Raw genomic sequence first — 17159 nt, forward strand, 5'->3', positions numbered from 1 at the left:
ATGCATGCATTACATAGAGCCTCTATATATGCAATCACTGACTATTATGCTTGCGGATGATTCACTCGAGTACTGTACACCCCTATAGCCTTACAAATTAACTGTCTAAGGCCTCTTGTTTTCATTTCTCATCCCTCTTTCCCCATCCTCAGTTCCTATCAGCCCTTGCAGCTTTATCCTAGCTATTTTATTTCCCCTTACCTGTCCTCTTGTCATTTCTCAGTCTTCCACTGGAGGGAGCACTGCGCTGATTCATGGAGACTGACAAAACAACAACAACAACAACAATGTTCCTAGTACTGAATATACAAACAGGAGCAGAATTGGTTCAAAATTAACCAAGTATGATTGAAACTATTGAATGGAATTATTCAATATTCAACAATTTATAGGTTTTATTCCTTGATATACTGTTGATCTAATGATATATACATTAAAATAATTGCATAAGATTGAATATTCTATTCTGTTCTATTATATTAATGCTGGGTACTAACATTACATTGTGTGCCACCTTGATGCTTGTTAAAAGAAAGCCTCACACCTTCCAGAGTTGAGGGGAGAAGCATGCAGATCGTGCTACAGTGAGAAAGACAGTTGCGAAATTCTAAATGCTCATGCATAGATTTATAAAGATTCATGTCATGACATGTAATCATCCACTCACTTAATCATACAGATTAAGTGATTAAAGTCTCTCTCGCTCTCTCCCTCCCTCTGTCATAGCGCATATCCCATCATTCCTTGTAGGGATTTATGGATTTGCATGTTTCCCTGATTTCAGATGAAACGTGAACTTTAAGAGTCTTACGCTCTCTCTCTCGCTCTGTGTGTGTGTGTGTGTGTGTTCATAGACATATATTGATACGTACATGCCTGTCCTCTTTGGTGTGTAGCTGAAGCATGTACTCAAAGTTTCTATTTGCACTATATACATTCACATACTATATAGAGTGACATTGCTCCAGCTGGATGACATCAGTCCAGTTTTTTCCTGTCAAATGCCAAGTGTGTGTGATTATCTGCGGGTATGTGCATGCCAAGTGTGTGGATATGTGTAATCTCTGTTTATCCTGCACACATTGCATGGTTTTAGCGGGCGGGTGTGAGAGCAGGTTTGTTCTTGCCTCACTTCTCCTCCCTCCCACCTCTTCTTCCTGCTCTTCCTCTCTGCTGTAATGGGTGGGACTGAGATAGGCACTGTGTGTATTGGGACTAACTGGAGAAAAGGTATGGCTACCTGGAGTCTCCTCTCTATTCACTTGTTGCCTGTCTTTGTTTACTCATCTTTTGCTAAGCTGTTTGGTTTCACGTGTTAGGGAACAGAGCTCCAAGTTCTATCTATTGCTGTGTGTGTGTGTGTGTGTGTGTGTGTGTGTGCACATGTTGCTGCTGGGTTTGGGATTAACAAGAAGACTGAGATGGTGCTTTGATCAGACTTGATGTGTAACATTAAAACCAGTCGTGTTTGTGAGTATCATGCTTGGAGGCTACATTGCCAAGTTTTGACTTGATCATTTTGTTCGTAAGACTTGGGATTGCAAGTAAGATTTTAATCACAGAGGGTTGGAAAAGTCCCAGCAATCGATATTCATACTTGGGGGAACAAAATCCTCACATTCCTTTCACATTCAATAGCGATAACATTTTCTTATCTCTGTTCTCAGATCTGCAAATCAGTTGAAAATCAAGGCATGGCCGCCCTGTTAGTATTACATAACTCTTGTTCTTCAGGCCAAGCCTGCAGCAGGTGTGATAATAACACCGACCTTACAATGATGCCACAGGAAAGTTATGTCAGGGCTTATGAGAAAGAGACATGGTATTTGATCCTTTGAGCTCCAGTCAGACCGACATGGGTCAGGTAGTATTTGCCAATAATTCTTTAGAATTTATCTGACTAATAAAAGGATGGTGTTTACTGCATCAGGGCAATTCAGATAGTGTCGGGTACGTTGTTAGTTCATTGTGGAAAAGTGTATTAAATTGATTTTCACATTCCTTCCTCAGATTATCTAATCTTTCTGGCACTGATTATATTGTGCTATGTGGCAAATCTGACACATCTGATGCTCGGAGCAGTTTAAAAGAAACGCCAAGACTTATTTGCAAATATAAGAGAGAGTGAGCTCAAATACATAATCTTTACTTTTTTTTATTTATTTATTTATTTTTAAGGCTGCTGTACTTTTCCAGTGTGATGGCATGAGTCTTTCTGGGTTGTGATGAGAGAGGAAGAGTGGGGGGGGGGGGGGGGGAGAGAGAGAAAGAGAGAGAGAAAGACTGGCATGCCAGATGTCTGTTGTCTCTCCCTGTTTGACTCTATGGCTCTCTCCACCCACTACTTCTTCACCTCTCACTCTATCCCCTTCATTCTCTCTCCCTCCCATCCCTTCCCCTCTTTTTCTCCATCTCCTGTGAGGATGTGATGTTTGCTCTTATTATTTAGTGTTTTCTTGTGCTGTTTGCTGGGCTGCTGCTTCTGCTTATTGGACGGAGGAGTGAGAGAGGCAAAAAGACACAGAGAGAGACGGAAGATAGACAGCAACAGAGTGAGGGGGAAACGGAGAGATGACAGAGGAGGATGCAGAGGCAATCATGGCATTGAGAGAGACAGACTGATTGGATAGACGCTGTAGGAGTGAGGTGACAAGGTTGCTGGTGATGACAGGGCTGTTGTTTATTGCAATCTGTTCTATTCAATCTGTTCAATGTCCTATTTTTTTCAGCTGTGATGGTGTTTCCTTTAACGGCATTCAATAGTCTTCCGCAGAGCAGTGTGAGTGCTGGATAGTAGGCATTTAATTTTACAGTTTTGATCAAGTCGGCTAGAGTAGTTAAGCATCCATCCATCTTGGGGGAAGATAGAAAACCAGCCTTGTCTCTGGCTTGACTGACGCAGAGGAATGGAAGCTACCTGGACAGGACCTGACTTCTTCCTGAACTCTGTTTGACCTGCGAGACCTGAGCCAGCATGTCAGCCTTTAAGAGGAGCAGGAACTCCAAACACTCGTCCGAATCCATCTATGATATGTTACAGCTGGTGAGCATTACACTCTGGTGTGTGTGTGTGTGTGTGTGTGTGTGCGTGCGATCGCTTGTGGTGTGAATATGGTCCTGTCCTGTAGGGCTCAATGTGTACATCATGGTACCAACAAGGTTAGGGGTTCGATTCCCACTGGAGCCACCCATTCTAAAGATGTATACAAGATTTGTGTCTGCCTATGCATTGTGATTGGACGAGAGGTGTTCTATGTTCTGTGCTTATATAAAAAAAAACATGTACCTTTTTTAACTCGAAAGGTATCACTCCGCCTTGTTTACACTTGAATAGAATGAAGCAAACAAAGATCTTTAATGCGTGGCAATGCTGAACTGGTTTTTTTCTTGGCAGATGGTAAAAAAACATTTATGATATTAAAACCCCAAACCTTTATCTTTGTTTAATGCTTGTTACTACTGTAAAAATGTTGTATAAAAGCAATAACATTCTTGAAGTCCTGCTAAACTGTGTTTATTGGCACCAGTGCCAAAACATGTCACTCCCTCATACTTTATTGCTTAAATATACACTCACAGTACTGCAAGACACTTTGGATAAGTGTCAACAAATGGCATATGTCGTCAATTAGGGCTCTACAGTTAATTATATAAAATCGTATATTGCATTTTTAGTTTTCAATTATTGATTGTAGAAGTAGAATAGTTCCAATAAGGAAACATTTCATTTTGAATGCCCAAAATGGTCAGAACAATTTTGTTCTTTTAAATCATCAAATGATAGTGATGTGTGTAAAAATTATCAGAATTATTATTTTTTGCCATATTTGTGTCACCCTTTTATCAACACAATAGCCAATTGAAGATTTGTGCATTGTCACTCTTGACTCATTAATCAGTGTCGGTGCAGTCTGTCTGTCTCCATCCCCGTCCTGCTGCCATCTCTCTGTCTCTGCCACTGCTCCATCTGTCACTTGGCTGTCACTAATTCCTCTGGCTGTCAAGGGTGAGACCCCATTAGGAGGGGCAAGACCGTCAATGTCATTGCTCTGTTTCATGTGTATACGGACATACAATTGTTGTCCCTGCATCATTTTCTCTCTCTTTTCGTCTTTTTCTTTCTCTCTGTCTCATTCTTGCTCTTTCTCGTCATTTGTGAGAATGCAACCTTCCTTTCCCGATTACATATTGCTTACATAAGTCAATATGGCAACATAATTTTCTCTTTGCCTGTCTTGTGTCTTTGTCTTGTGTCTCTTTTGAGTGAGACCAAGTAGGGGAGTTTGATTACATGAAAATGTGTGTGCAATGCAAGTTAGAACATGATTTCTGTTGGTCTGTCAGTGTAAGTGGTGCTGACGTTGCAGTCTGAATACAGTCTAAAACATTTACCAAGGATGAGCTCTATGATCTGCTGAGTTTATTTTTTGTTGTTGTTTTTGCATCGCACACTTCTGGTGTATTTGTTGTGGGTAGATGCCCTTCAATGTTATGAAAGTAGTTTTCTTCAAGTGAACTGTAGAGGCTTGTTTTGGCTTGAAGGAATGGAGATTCAATATCAAATCTGGCATGTCTGTCAAATCCTGTGTGTGTGCGCGCGTGTCCAGCAGTGTGGTAGAACTGGTTTGAATACCACAATGGAAAATAATGTGCGTCATGTGCTCCAGCCCACCAGGAGACAAGCCGTGGAATCAGCAAAGACAGCCCATGTCCCAAGTTGACCAGCCGTCCTTAAATCAATCAGTAGAACCGCACCAGCAGACACAGTGTGTTATCAGGGATGACAACAAATAAACACTTTCACCATGCGCTCACAGATGAGGGCTTTGTATCTTTTGTATGTCATGTATGTACATATTGCTGCAAAAATATTTCTGAAATGGCGCTGAAATAATAATAATGAATACAGGATTGAACTGGATGCATTAATCACATCAAACTGAGTCAACCAATTTGATTGCTCATGCATTGTGTTCTGTCTACTATACAGAGATACAGAGTTTGGCAAAACAGACAATAGTTCCACTGTAGTGACTCTATTGTCCTTAGATTTGCTGCTTTGTGGTGGTTTTAGTGTGTGTGTGTGTGTACTACTATAGAGTCCAAAACCTCCCACACCTGGTAATTCTCCTTCCTTGTTAAGTGATTTTTCTATTCATTTCTAAAAGCTTTACTTTATGAATGGTGGTTAGGGTTAAAATTATGGTGTGTTAAGGTTAGGATTGGGGTTAGTTTTAGGTTAAATTTTGAATATAAATTCATTGCAATTAGAAATGTGCTGCAATGTGTGTGGGCTGAGCTCATTCATTTTCTACAGATTAGACTGTCATCTAATCTATTAGACGGTGAGAGGATGTTAATGTTCCTCTCTCCCCCTCTCTCTCTCTCTGTCTCTCAACAGACTTCTCAGCCTTTGCAACAGCCTGTCTGGTCTTGGCACGCAAACAATTTCAACAGTAGACAAATCCACTAATATTTGAGATGAACCCCTAGTTAGTGGTAATTTTGATCAGGCTTGAGTTTAGGTGGTTGTACTGACACACATTGAAAAGATCAATATTTGTGTTTTGCGTATTGTCATGTCATCATCGTGCATTTCAGATTTGTCTTAACACATCCACACCCATGGTATTCTCTCTCTGCCTCCCTCCCTCCCTCCCTCCCTCCCTCCCACACACTTGTGTTCATATTCAAGGCCTTAGGACTTTGAAAGAAAGAACTGGATGTGGACAGAACCTCTTGATCCTGTCTATTTCTGTTCTTGTGTGGGTTTCTTTGTGTAATTCCTAACCTTGCTAACATGCTTCTACACTCCTGTTGTACATTAGTCCCTAACAAGACTGACTGTACACATGGTACCAGGTACAAGTTGTTGCTGAAAGTCAGTGAGCCTCACTCTGCAAAACTTGGGACTCTCATGATCTCCACTGCCACTGGATAAGGATTTTATGACATTCAAGTGAAACGGTAGCAGCAATGTTGGATAATATCTGCTGGTAGAGCCAGAGGCAGGTAGAGGGAGAAAGTCCTGTTTTGAAGGTAGCCACCCATTATTGGAACACTAGACCTGCTACCTTAGGACTTGGCAGGTCTGCTCATGTTTGGCATTTTCAGAGTTTTGGGTGCGGCATTGTTTAGGCAGGTTTTTCAAGAATGTATTTGTAAGTTTGTTTTTGTATCTGTGCTGCACATTTATTATTTGCTGCAGATTTTGACATAAGCACATAGATGCACTTTTGTGTGTGTGCATCTGGTGAGGTGATTTTCATGATGTTTTGTAACTGAGTTTTCCATCTGTGGATGGTTATAGTGTATATCAGGTAATTGCACTTGGATGAGCGTAGGAGGAGGGGCTTTTCAAGTTCGAGAGCCCTTTGAAGGCTACATTGAACACATCTGATTTTTTTGAATGAACCTCTGTTAAGAGAAAATATTTCTCTTTCCTCAAGGCTCTCAAAAACAATGCACCATTCTCAGCACACTGGTGAACCTAGTCTGGGAAGACAGCTACTTTTCAACACAACATGTTAAAGATGCGTGAAGCAGCACTTCTTGACCTACATGGTGTGTTGAAAAGTAACACAACAAAAGATGTGTCATCCTAAATTCATAAAATGTCTTAAAAATGTGTAGAAATATGTACTTATAAGTATAAGTTTATCCTTCTATTATGTTTTCCCTGTCCTTTCTTCTGCAAAAAATATACAGCAAGGATATGAACCAATGATATATGGTATACTGTATGTAACTGGAAAATTAATTCTGATTTCTTGTAATAAAAGTATAGAACAAATGTGTAGAAAATGACAAGATGTCTTTGTTTTGTCTGTCTGTCCAGAGCACGGAGCAGGTCACCGCCTTCTGCCGCAGTCTCCATGACATGAATCCCCTGGAGTGCCCTATGTCATCCTCCTCTTCCTCGTCTTCGTCCTCCCTCTCTCCCAGCCCCGTGTCAGCCATACCGCCCACAGCAGGCTCTGCCACCCAGAGACAGCTCTCCCACGCAGATAAACTCCGCAAGGTCATCAGTGAGCTGGTGGAGACAGAGAAGACCTACGTCAAAGTCAGTACCAACTCTGTGGAGAGTGTGTGTGTGTCAATCTACACACGTCATTATCCAGTCAGTCAGCCGATGATTTCTGTATTCTTTCATTGACAAAAGACACACGCAGGATCTCATGTTCATGACCATTTGGGCAAAGCTATACTCAGTTATTGTGATTGTGAGTGTGACAATCAGCCCGATAGGCATGCACTATGTTGACATGTTTTCAGGGTTTTTTTTGTGTGTCGTGGAGGGTTTGGTTCACACCTGTGACAGCTGATTTGACACCCTTCACGTTCTGTTATTTAAATTCAGCCATGGTGACACCACATTAACAACCTCACCACAAACAGAAACCTACAAATGCTCTGCCTCGTAACTGTGTGAACATCTGATCACACGCTGATCTCATTCATATCTCTGTTTATGTGTCTTTCAGGACCTGAGCTGCCTAATAGAGCGCTACTTGACGCCCTTGCAGAAGGAGAGCTTCCTTACACAGGATGAGGTACTTTCTTCTTGATCTTTACCACCCAAGATATTGTAGGTATACTTAAATATAACTCTTAACTGTACTCTTAAGGTGAAAGCATTGTCAGAATGACTCTTCTGTGTGTGTGTGTGTGTGTGTGTGTGTGTGTGTATGTGTGTGTGTGTTGTAGCTGGATGTTTTGTTTGGTAACCTCGGGGAGATGGTGGAGTTCCAGGTGGAGTTTCTGCAGACCCTAGAAGATGGAATCAGACTGGTGCCAGATCTGGACAAACTGGAGAGGGTGGAGCAGTTTAAGGTGAGGGAAGATTGTTCTCTTGCTAATTTTTCAATCCTCCACCTCCCCCAGTACACACAATGACATCCCAGTGTCTCTTGCAGAATATATTTTAAAGATGTGGGGGTTGGAAGTAATTTTGTTTCTGAGACCCAGGTTCACTCGTCCTGGGCCCGATTCTGGATCAGTTCCATAGGTGCTGCAGTTTAGGAATCGCTCTTATTTGTATGTCTCCATCATGATATATGAACATGATATATGTTGTAATTACAATTGTATGGATATGTGTGTTTACCCAAATTCATCTTGGCCAGACTCAGCAAGAAGCACAGGTAATTTTATTTAAATTTTTTTTACTTAAATGAATGTAAAGGAAACTACATTCTCATGAATTTAAAAGGAAGGGACAAACACAACTGAGCAATTTTCTTATTCTGCAGTGTCACTCAGAAAAGTGATTTTCTTGCACATATAAACAGCTTCCCATTTAGATCATAATAAATGAGGTGATTGAGGGTACCTGGACTGGAATCTCCCTGGAGAGGCTTGATGAATAATGGATATTTACATTGTGATACCATAACATGGTCCTCTGTCATGTGTCTCCACAGAAAGTGCTGTTCTCCCTGGGTGGTTCGTTCCTATACTATGCCGATCGCTTCAAGATCTACAGCGCCTTCTGCGCCAGCCACACCAAGGTCCCCAAGGTCCTGGCTAAAGGTGAAGACATGCACACACATCGCTCACTTGCTCCTCTGATTCTCATAGTATACTTGATGAGTACACAGCATGAGCGCAGTATGTCAAAGATGACCTGAAGGTGGTTAAGACCTCCTTTTTTTTATGCTCCCTACCATCCATGACATTGCCGTATCATCTGCACTGCAAGTGATAGCTGAAGGGCTACTGTAATAGTATAAGAGGAGGCTTTTCTCAGTAAAGAAGATGACAGAACCACAAGCCAGAGGGGAGAGAGCGTCAAAAGCCAACCTACAGGCTTATCATTGTTTCAGTCTGCTCATGTGAGCTGTAGTAGAGACGGGCAGCTGCAGTATCAGCACTCTAGCATAGTAAGACACAGCAGTTAGTACTTAAGAGACTAACTCACTGTGTGTTTGATCATACTGTACAGAAGCATCAGAAAGTGCAATGTGGAGTCAGATTTGTCTTAAAAAGAAATAAATGCACACAACAAGTTTCACAAATGTATATCTTGTAAATAAACAAGGATGATCACAAATGTATTTTCCTGTCCACAAACAAATGCCACTCAATTTGAAAAAAATGTTTAACTTAACCATATTTAACTTACTATCCGTTTTGGTGCTGCCTGCTTAGTGGAGTTTTTCATCCTAAAATATTACAAGCGCTTTATGATTGACTGAATGAACGCTCGTATTTCTGCTCCTCCAGCTAAGACGGACCCAGATTTCAAGGCTTTCTTGGCAGAGAGAAACCCCCGACAGCAGCACTCATCCACCCTGGAGTCTTACCTGATCAAACCCATCCAGAGGGTCTTAAAGTACCCACTGCTGCTGAAGGAGCTCTACTCTCTCACTGATCCCGACAGTGAGGAACACTACCACCTGGACGGTAAGGACGTGGTAAATCTGTGTGCCTGTCTGACTGGACTGGCTATCTTGTCTTATTCACGTGCACTTTTTGGTATAACGCTAATATAAGCTGTAATACACAGTGTATGTGATGGAGAATAAAGTAATTTCTGCTCCTCCAGCTAAGATAGCACACTCACTTATGAGTCTACAGCACATTATGGTATATATGGCATGGGGTTGACCATGATCCCTCTTTGTCCCACTCAGTTGCGATGAAGGCCATGAACAAGGTGGCGAGCCACATCAATGAGATGCAAAAGCTTCATGAGGAGTATGGAGCTGTTTTCGACCAGCTCATCAACGAACAGACTGCAGATAAAAAAGAGGTAAAAGTTCCAGTGGCCATGATGTTTGATATGATGGCAGTAGTTGTATATAATAGAAATATTCAGAGCACAAATGCCTTTTAGTAAAGATAATCTGTTGTGAATCCAATGAGTACCCTTAGATATCTTTTTAAAATATTGTTTGATCTGTTTAGCTCATTAACTCCCTGTGTGTCCCAGGTGGCTGACCTCTCGATGGGGGATCTGCTGCTGCATGCTACTGTGGTGTGGATCAACCCTCCATCCTCTCTGGTCAAGAGCAAAAAGGACCCAGATTTGGCTGCTTTCGGTAAGCCTTAGCTTTAAAGGCCCAATCCATATTAGATTACATGCAGTATGACGCCCTATGTTGAATCGCTACTGCACTGCCACTGCTTTTTTCACACAGTAATTTATTGGATCGAAGATTTTTCTTGATTCTAAAGGTTGTTGTCTCAGCAATTTACACAAAGGCTGGCAGTATGTGACAACTGAACATGAATTTTGCATGTGTTTTTGATGCTGTAAAAGGTTTACATTTTTTATATGTTTTATACACAGGAGTAAAACAGACCTACATTTTGAGTTATGGTGGGTTAAAAAGCTCCAAAGGCTTGTTTTTCATGTACAACCCTTGAATGTATATGAATATATAAAAATATTTAGATGGTAAAATTCCAGACTGTATCTTTATCGACAGGCTTGGCCATAAAATTACATAACTTTGAAAATCCTGTCATTCTACAGGATTTGAGATGGACAGATGAACTGGAAAGAGCTCATCTTCGTATATTAAATACTAGAGAAACAGCTCATCTTCGTATATTAAGTACTAGAGAAACAATGTAGATTGTTCTGTGGTAGATGGGCAAACAGAAATATTTTTAGGTTGTAGATGCTCTGTGCACAGCGGGACTTTTCCCAGGTGCTGTTTGGAGCAGGAATAACTATCCATACAGCAACAAAACAATTCTACTTGAATTGAATACTTGAATGTCTTCTGCTCTAGAGAAACATTAAATATGACCATAATGGAATAAGTCTGAAGTCTTTCAGTGCGTGGCAGCAGAATTTCATTGTCTGTCATGGCACTTTATCCCAGATCCCATTAGATAGTGTGCTGTCGGGTGATATCTCGGGTGGAACAGAAATAGACTTGGTAAAATGCCCAATACATGGGCATATTGCATGAGGGACCTCTCCATTATATTTTTTTTTTTCTTTTTTTTTACTTTTCATGTGAAGTGCTACATTTCATATTTACATTAATGGGATCACACTCTTCCCTCAAAAGTGATCCAGAACCACAAGCGGCATCTGCCTTAATATGCGACTCGACTCGACACTGTGAATGAATAAATATTATATCCAATAAGGGCTTTCCCTTGCAAGGCGATAGTAAGTCGTTGCTTTGTATTTGCCATTTTGTGACTCTGGTCCATTTTCATCTCTCGTGCTGCTTATGTGTGTCAATAGTTTCAGGCATTTTTTTCTCTTAAATGCTGTATCTGATTCCATTGACACGATGCCTCAAGCTCTCGCTGTAGTAAATTGTGCAGCAGGATGTCTTTTATATATGTGGTGAATGAGTGCAGCTCATCCTAATGGTTTCTCTCATTCTCCCTCTTCATCTCTCCCTTGCCCTCTTTTAGTGTTCAAAACAGCAGTTGTCTTTGTCTACAAAGACTGCTCCAAGCAGAGGAAAAAAATCGTAAGTGCTATTTTTCCTGTTTTCTGTTGATTAATTCCAGTCTGAGGCACACTGTGTAGGAGGATGTCTGTTGACCGGTTGGGGGGCCCAGGGCTTCCTCCGCAGTGCTTTTCAAAGTGGCTTTTTATTTTTGGAGGCACATTGAGGCCACAAAGAAATTAAGGTCAGCGTCTTCCATCATGGAGATGCTAGGCAGAGTTTGTGAAAGAGAGCAGTAATAGGCAGTAGAATAGATTTAAGACACTGTACTGTACCCCACTACAGTACAGTAGATGGTCCTGTCTTTGAAACCACCCAACCAATCACTCTTCCGTTACTGCACTCTTGCACCCTCTGCTGTCCTGTTGATGTATTGCAGTGCTTATACATATGTTTGATGTCCAATCAATATCTCTATTCCAGGGTGGATCTCACCGTGCGACTGTAAACGATGACAAGGATCCCTTCCGTTTCCGTCACATGATCTCAACTGACTCTCTCCAAGTCCGTGCCCTTGCAAGTATGTCTATTTAACTACAGTAGCTTGCAGCATAAATATTTTTCTATTCTCGTGTTGCCATTCCTCCAAAGTCTCCTGAAGCACTTTACCCACTGGTGAACTTGACATTCAGAATGAGGTTCCTCAGGGGGTGCTCGCTCAGTGATTGGTCAGTCTCACAGCCAATCATACAGTCTTTGGCCAGTCTTGTAAGGTGTTGGCTTGTTGTTTCAACAACAACCTGAATTTAGCTAAAAGTACAGTACAAACAAGTAAGACAGGTGCTGAGGTGTTTAATGTAGGCGTGACACCTTACCGATAAGTGACACCCCTTTTCAGCTGACTCATGTTTCCCCAGCTTTTCAAAATGGAGTGAGATTAAGGCTAGAACCTAATATAATTGGAATAGATGAGCTGTGCTACCTACCTCATTCCATAGCCAAACAATTTCATTTTCATTACGTTTCTTGACTTTTGCTATCTGCTCATTAGTCTGCTATCTGTATTGGACAAGAATTGGCTTGTTCAGACGGAGCTCTTTGACGAAGCCCGTGGAGACTGTTTAATCTCTCTTGCCAGGGGAGCACAGACCGCAAAATTGATATTGTCAGTCAGCCAAATGCCTGTATAATGGAGACGGAAGTCTATTCACTATGGGGGGAAAATGAGCATGGGTTTTGGATTTTTTTTTTTCATCTTCTACAGTTTGTATTAAATACATGCATAGATGAGCTCATACTCTGAGAATATCTTTGTTGGTCGTTTGAATTCAGAAGCTGGAAGCTGCACTGAAAGTCTGTGTGGTTACCTAAAGTTAATCTCTCAATATTGTGAGGGAGAAACTTCATCAACATTCATTCAACTTTTGCGATCAGTATTCTGGTGGTGCCCGTACACAATTTTTGCTCCTGCCCCCAATAAATTGTTTGTACACCACTTCAGGCCAAATCTTACATTATAAGAAATGGAATGAATGAATCCAGCATTTTTATTTTGAGGTCATTTCAAAGATTATTGGCCCGTGAGAGGGTTTGTAACCCAAACCCAAACCTCTGAATGTCCTCTCCCACAGAAAATAAATGATAATCTTTGTAAACAAAACGGATAAATACTCATTAGTAGATCTGCACACAATCTTCTTCACATCCCTTTCCTAGACGAACCTTAAATCAACCCTCTGGCAGTTTGGCTCAAGTGTGATCATTAATCTGCCTAATGGTCAGTTGTTAAAGGGAAAGGAATTGATGACTGAAATTAAGTGAATCCTTTTATAAATGTAGGTCACATCTCTCTCTCTCTCTCTCTCTCTCCCCCACTTTCTCAGACTCTGAAGGTACAGCAGTGTGTGAGATAGTTCACACAAGGTCTGAGTCTGAGGGAAGACCCGAGAGAACCTTCCAGTTGTGCTGCAGGTATGCTTTTTCCAAATCCTACACATACGTACATTGTCCCTGTAGTGTACACTTGTAGGAGTTCAATTCCCACTGGCCACCTATATTCAAAATGTATGCACTCATGGTACTGTAACATGCTTTGGATAAAAACCTCTAAATGGCTTATATTATGATTAAACGGTGTATAGTACTGCATGTGTGGCATGATGCGGTGTGTTCTTACAAGAGTGTGTGCGTTTGTCCCATTTGCAGCTCTCCGGAGAGTAAGAAGGACTTCCTGAAAGCGGTCCACTCCATCCTGAGGGAAAAGCAGCGTCGCCAGCTTCTTAAGACAGAATCTCTGCCACCCAACCAGCAGTACGTCCCCTTCGGGGGCAAACGCCTGTGTGCCCTCAAAGGGGCGCGGCCCGCCATGAACAGAGCGGGTGAGAAAGCTTAAGACCATCCATATGCTGTTGGGGATCAAAGAACAAGGGACATTTATTATGCCAATAATTCCGCACACTACATCTATAAGAAAGTTTCTACATGACTTTATTTACATAAGATATGCCTTTAATTGTGTGTCCTTTGTCCTGTCTGTTTAGCATCAGCTCCATCTCGGACGCTGGGCCGCAGGAAGCTGGTGAGGAACCGCTTCACCATCGACACCGACCTGGTTTTCCACGGCAACAACAACAGCAGCAGTGACTCCGACCCCTCCCACCATCACCCTCCCTACCCTTCCGCCGACTCGCCGCTGTCCCAGCATGCCCTGCTCCAAACCCACAAACCTCAAGGAGAGGACACGGACCGCTGGGTGGAGGAGCAGTTCGACCTGGGTTGCTACGACGACCAGGGCGAGGGCGTTGAGGCGGGGCAGGTAAAGGAGACGGACATTTTGAGCGACGACGACGAGTACTGCGAGTCTGTCCGAGCCTCGTCGGCAGAACCCGCCAGCCTGGAGGGGAAAATGGAAGGACTTGACCTGCGGGACGGAGAGACGAGGAGCCACAACCTGAACGGAGGGGCAGAGACAGAGACAGGAAGTGTGCACAGTGCGCTACAAGAGGAGGAAGGTGATCAAATGAACCGTGCGAGTGATTCGGACTCGGCCGCCTCTCCCGGGCAGGAGGACTCCCTCCAGTCCCCCGGTGTCCCCCTGCTGTCCCGCTGCACAGCCCCCCCTCTGAAGCTCACTCCCTTGAAGCAGTGTGCAGTGGAGGGGGCCGCCGACAAGGACCACGACGTCATCTGGGTGCGGCGGGACGACTACGCCAACGGGTGCAACAGCGACGTCTTCTGAAGGGGAGCGATGGCAGACGAGGCAAGGAGAGGATGGATTCTCCTGCTCCGCACAGACACTGGGAGTGGGAGGAAGGAAGTGGGAGAGAGATAGGATACAAGCTTTAAAAAGGAGAATTTGGAGGAAAAGACATTATATAGACATGTATAGAAGGAATTTAAAAACTCAAAACAATCCTCCCTGTGTCTCGACTTCAACCTTCTCCTTCCCACCTCACCTGCATCTCCCATGTTCTGACAATCCCGAGGCACTGAGGCACCAGTGAGGGAGAAAAAAAACATCTTATCCTGCTCTATCTGGGGTTTCTGTTGGGGCCGCAGTTCCTCGTCCCGAGCTGCTTAAACTGAACCAGAAGGAAACGAGAGTCCTCACTGTTTTGGACGTACACCCAGGCATAACGCACACCTGTGGGATCGTATGTGAACGTATGAATAAGACCTCTACTGCATGTACACGCGAGTAGACAAGCAAGTGTGTGTGTATACACAAGTGCATCCAGTACACAGAAGCACAGACACAGAGACTCCAGGCAGCTATTGTACCATACACACATTACTGAAGAGACGTCATCACTGAACTATGACCTTCTGGACAAAAAAATGTCTATTTTTCAACGCAGGATTGTGGGTGTTATTTTTCTCTGACTCAGAAACTGTGTTTGTACTTTAACACTCAAGGGCTGTGTGTTACTGAATTTCTCTTCAGGGGCTTTTGGCTTACGACTGCTGTGTAAAATATAGTGAAATGCAACTAGCTTTATTGTGCTTTTATTGTTTTTAACTTAATATCAGCCGCACACTGGTGTATAGTCAGGAGTACAATAGAGTGCCGTTAACCTCTTGTATATTATAAAAATGCATTGTTTTGAAGCTCGCTCATGTCTCCCAGCATATCCACTTAAATGTTTTGGACAATAGATATAAAGAGTCAACCTATTCTTTATTTCATTATTACCTTATTTGAACTTTCTGTTTACACCACATTCAACTGCCCAGTATTACAAACCGCCCCTTGTCCATTAAGGGAACATCAGCATGTGTTTGGTGCCAGAAGCAGGCTTATACCACAGGAGAGCCATTAGCCTACTTGCGCCCTTCACATTATTGTCAACATGTTGTTTCTTAATCTTGGTCATGCTCTTTCATTAATGTTCTTTTGGTAACTCATAGATCTTATCACGAGCTTTAATTTAATATACAGGACCCATTCTTGCCCGAAAGGCCACTTGTGCTCTTCTGGCTCCAAGTCCTTGATTAATTACGTAATAATACCCATACCAATCCTGTTTTACTTGAACTTTCTTTGTTGTTGTTTTGAAAGGAGGCATTCAGCAGAGACATATTGGAGACCGTACTGTAACTCCGAGCAGATGAGCAGCCATACAGTTGACTTGTCATCCTCGGACCGATTTTTGGTATCTGCTTCTGCTCTCTCCGGCTCCTTTGTGCTTGTCATGTCAAACAGCATCATAATCACAAAGGAGGTGACTGAGGCAGACAGGCCTTAAATTCAAGACAGACATCTTGAAATAGGACAAATTTACATAAGAAGATCAAGTGTACACTCCCAATTTTCTTTCCACTTCAGCCCTCTCTCTCCCGCTCTCGCCCCCTGCATTTCTTCCCTTATCCACTAGGCTGTGCTGTTTCACAACATCTCGTCACAACAACACAGTGGTTGCTCAGCTCAACATAGACATGCGCACCTTAATGGATGTATTGAACCTGCACTTATTACCCAACTGTGAGAGAAAACCTGTGAGCTCCTCTGGTCACTGGGACCCAGGGTTTAAGGAGACTGAGGGGGGAATACACTTTGGATGTTCTTGATGTTATTGTCTTTTTCTTCTTCTTACGCTGATTTATTAGATTTAGCTTACAGGGTGATGAGGAACTAGTTTTAACCCAGTAAGGACCTGTTGTCCTTGAGACTGTGAGGTACAATCACCTGTCTATACTATAGAGGCAAAGAACCCCTCTGACTTTCCCCTTTGTACTTTTAAAACTGTGTTCGTACATACAACTGTGGAGTATTACCATTTTTATGTTATCAGAAAAATAAATTTTCTAAATTTAATTTTCTTTGAAAGTGGTAATTATTCATCGCTTTAACAGTATAACTTTGAAGTTAAAAAAGCATGGAATTGGGAGTTACAACCTTGTGTATATGACTTGAATTGGTGAGTTTTTATATTTTCTGGTAACAATCTTCTCCAGCAGGTGGCAATAAAGAATAATTTTTAATTTAGTGTAATCATCTCAGCCTGAGTTATAGGATCTTCTCAAAAGTTGTGGAAGATCACATTCGTAGGTGGTCAAATGAAAGGCAAAGTAGATTAGTTAATCAACTACAGACAAAGTTGTAGATCTAATTTCCAGTCTGAAAACTGCATTCCATGGCGTTGGCTTTAGGGCTAAGTGTGAGTGGAAATAAAAGGGGGGAAAAAGCCATTCTGAATTTTCATGGGTCACTTTACTCTTGTGATGATGAACAAGTCTATTCTGAAGGCAATTAAGAGACCCAGGGCCCGTCAAAAAGACGATTTTAAAATTTTAAAT

General features: G+C 42.2%; 1 protein-coding gene across 2 annotated transcripts in view; it reads left to right on the top strand.

The window, feature by feature from the left end:
• tiam1a (TIAM Rac1 associated GEF 1a) overlaps positions 1 to 16677 on the top strand; it is a 64203-nt gene extending 47526 nt beyond the window's left edge. For both annotated transcript variants that reach the window (XM_078286478.1, XM_078286479.1), the window contains 12 exons: positions 6839 to 7063; positions 7485 to 7553; positions 7708 to 7833; positions 8424 to 8532; positions 9226 to 9405; positions 9636 to 9754; positions 9935 to 10043; positions 11386 to 11444; positions 11847 to 11943; positions 13247 to 13334; positions 13569 to 13741; positions 13904 to 16677. In XM_078286478.1, the coding sequence (XP_078142604.1) occupies positions 6839 to 7063; positions 7485 to 7553; positions 7708 to 7833; positions 8424 to 8532; positions 9226 to 9405; positions 9636 to 9754; positions 9935 to 10043; positions 11386 to 11444; positions 11847 to 11943; positions 13247 to 13334; positions 13569 to 13741; positions 13904 to 14601 (2052 nt within the window). In that variant the 3' untranslated portion in view covers positions 14602 to 16677. The remainder of the gene's footprint in view (positions 1 to 6838; positions 7064 to 7484; positions 7554 to 7707; positions 7834 to 8423; positions 8533 to 9225; positions 9406 to 9635; positions 9755 to 9934; positions 10044 to 11385; positions 11445 to 11846; positions 11944 to 13246; positions 13335 to 13568; positions 13742 to 13903) is intronic.
• Positions 16678 to 17159: the final 482 nt, after the last annotated feature.

The sequence above is a fragment of the Centroberyx gerrardi genome, chromosome 11 (genome assembly GCF_048128805.1).
Source record: "Centroberyx gerrardi isolate f3 chromosome 11, fCenGer3.hap1.cur.20231027, whole genome shotgun sequence".
Classification (NCBI taxonomy): Eukaryota; Metazoa; Chordata; class Actinopteri; order Beryciformes; family Berycidae; genus Centroberyx; species Centroberyx gerrardi.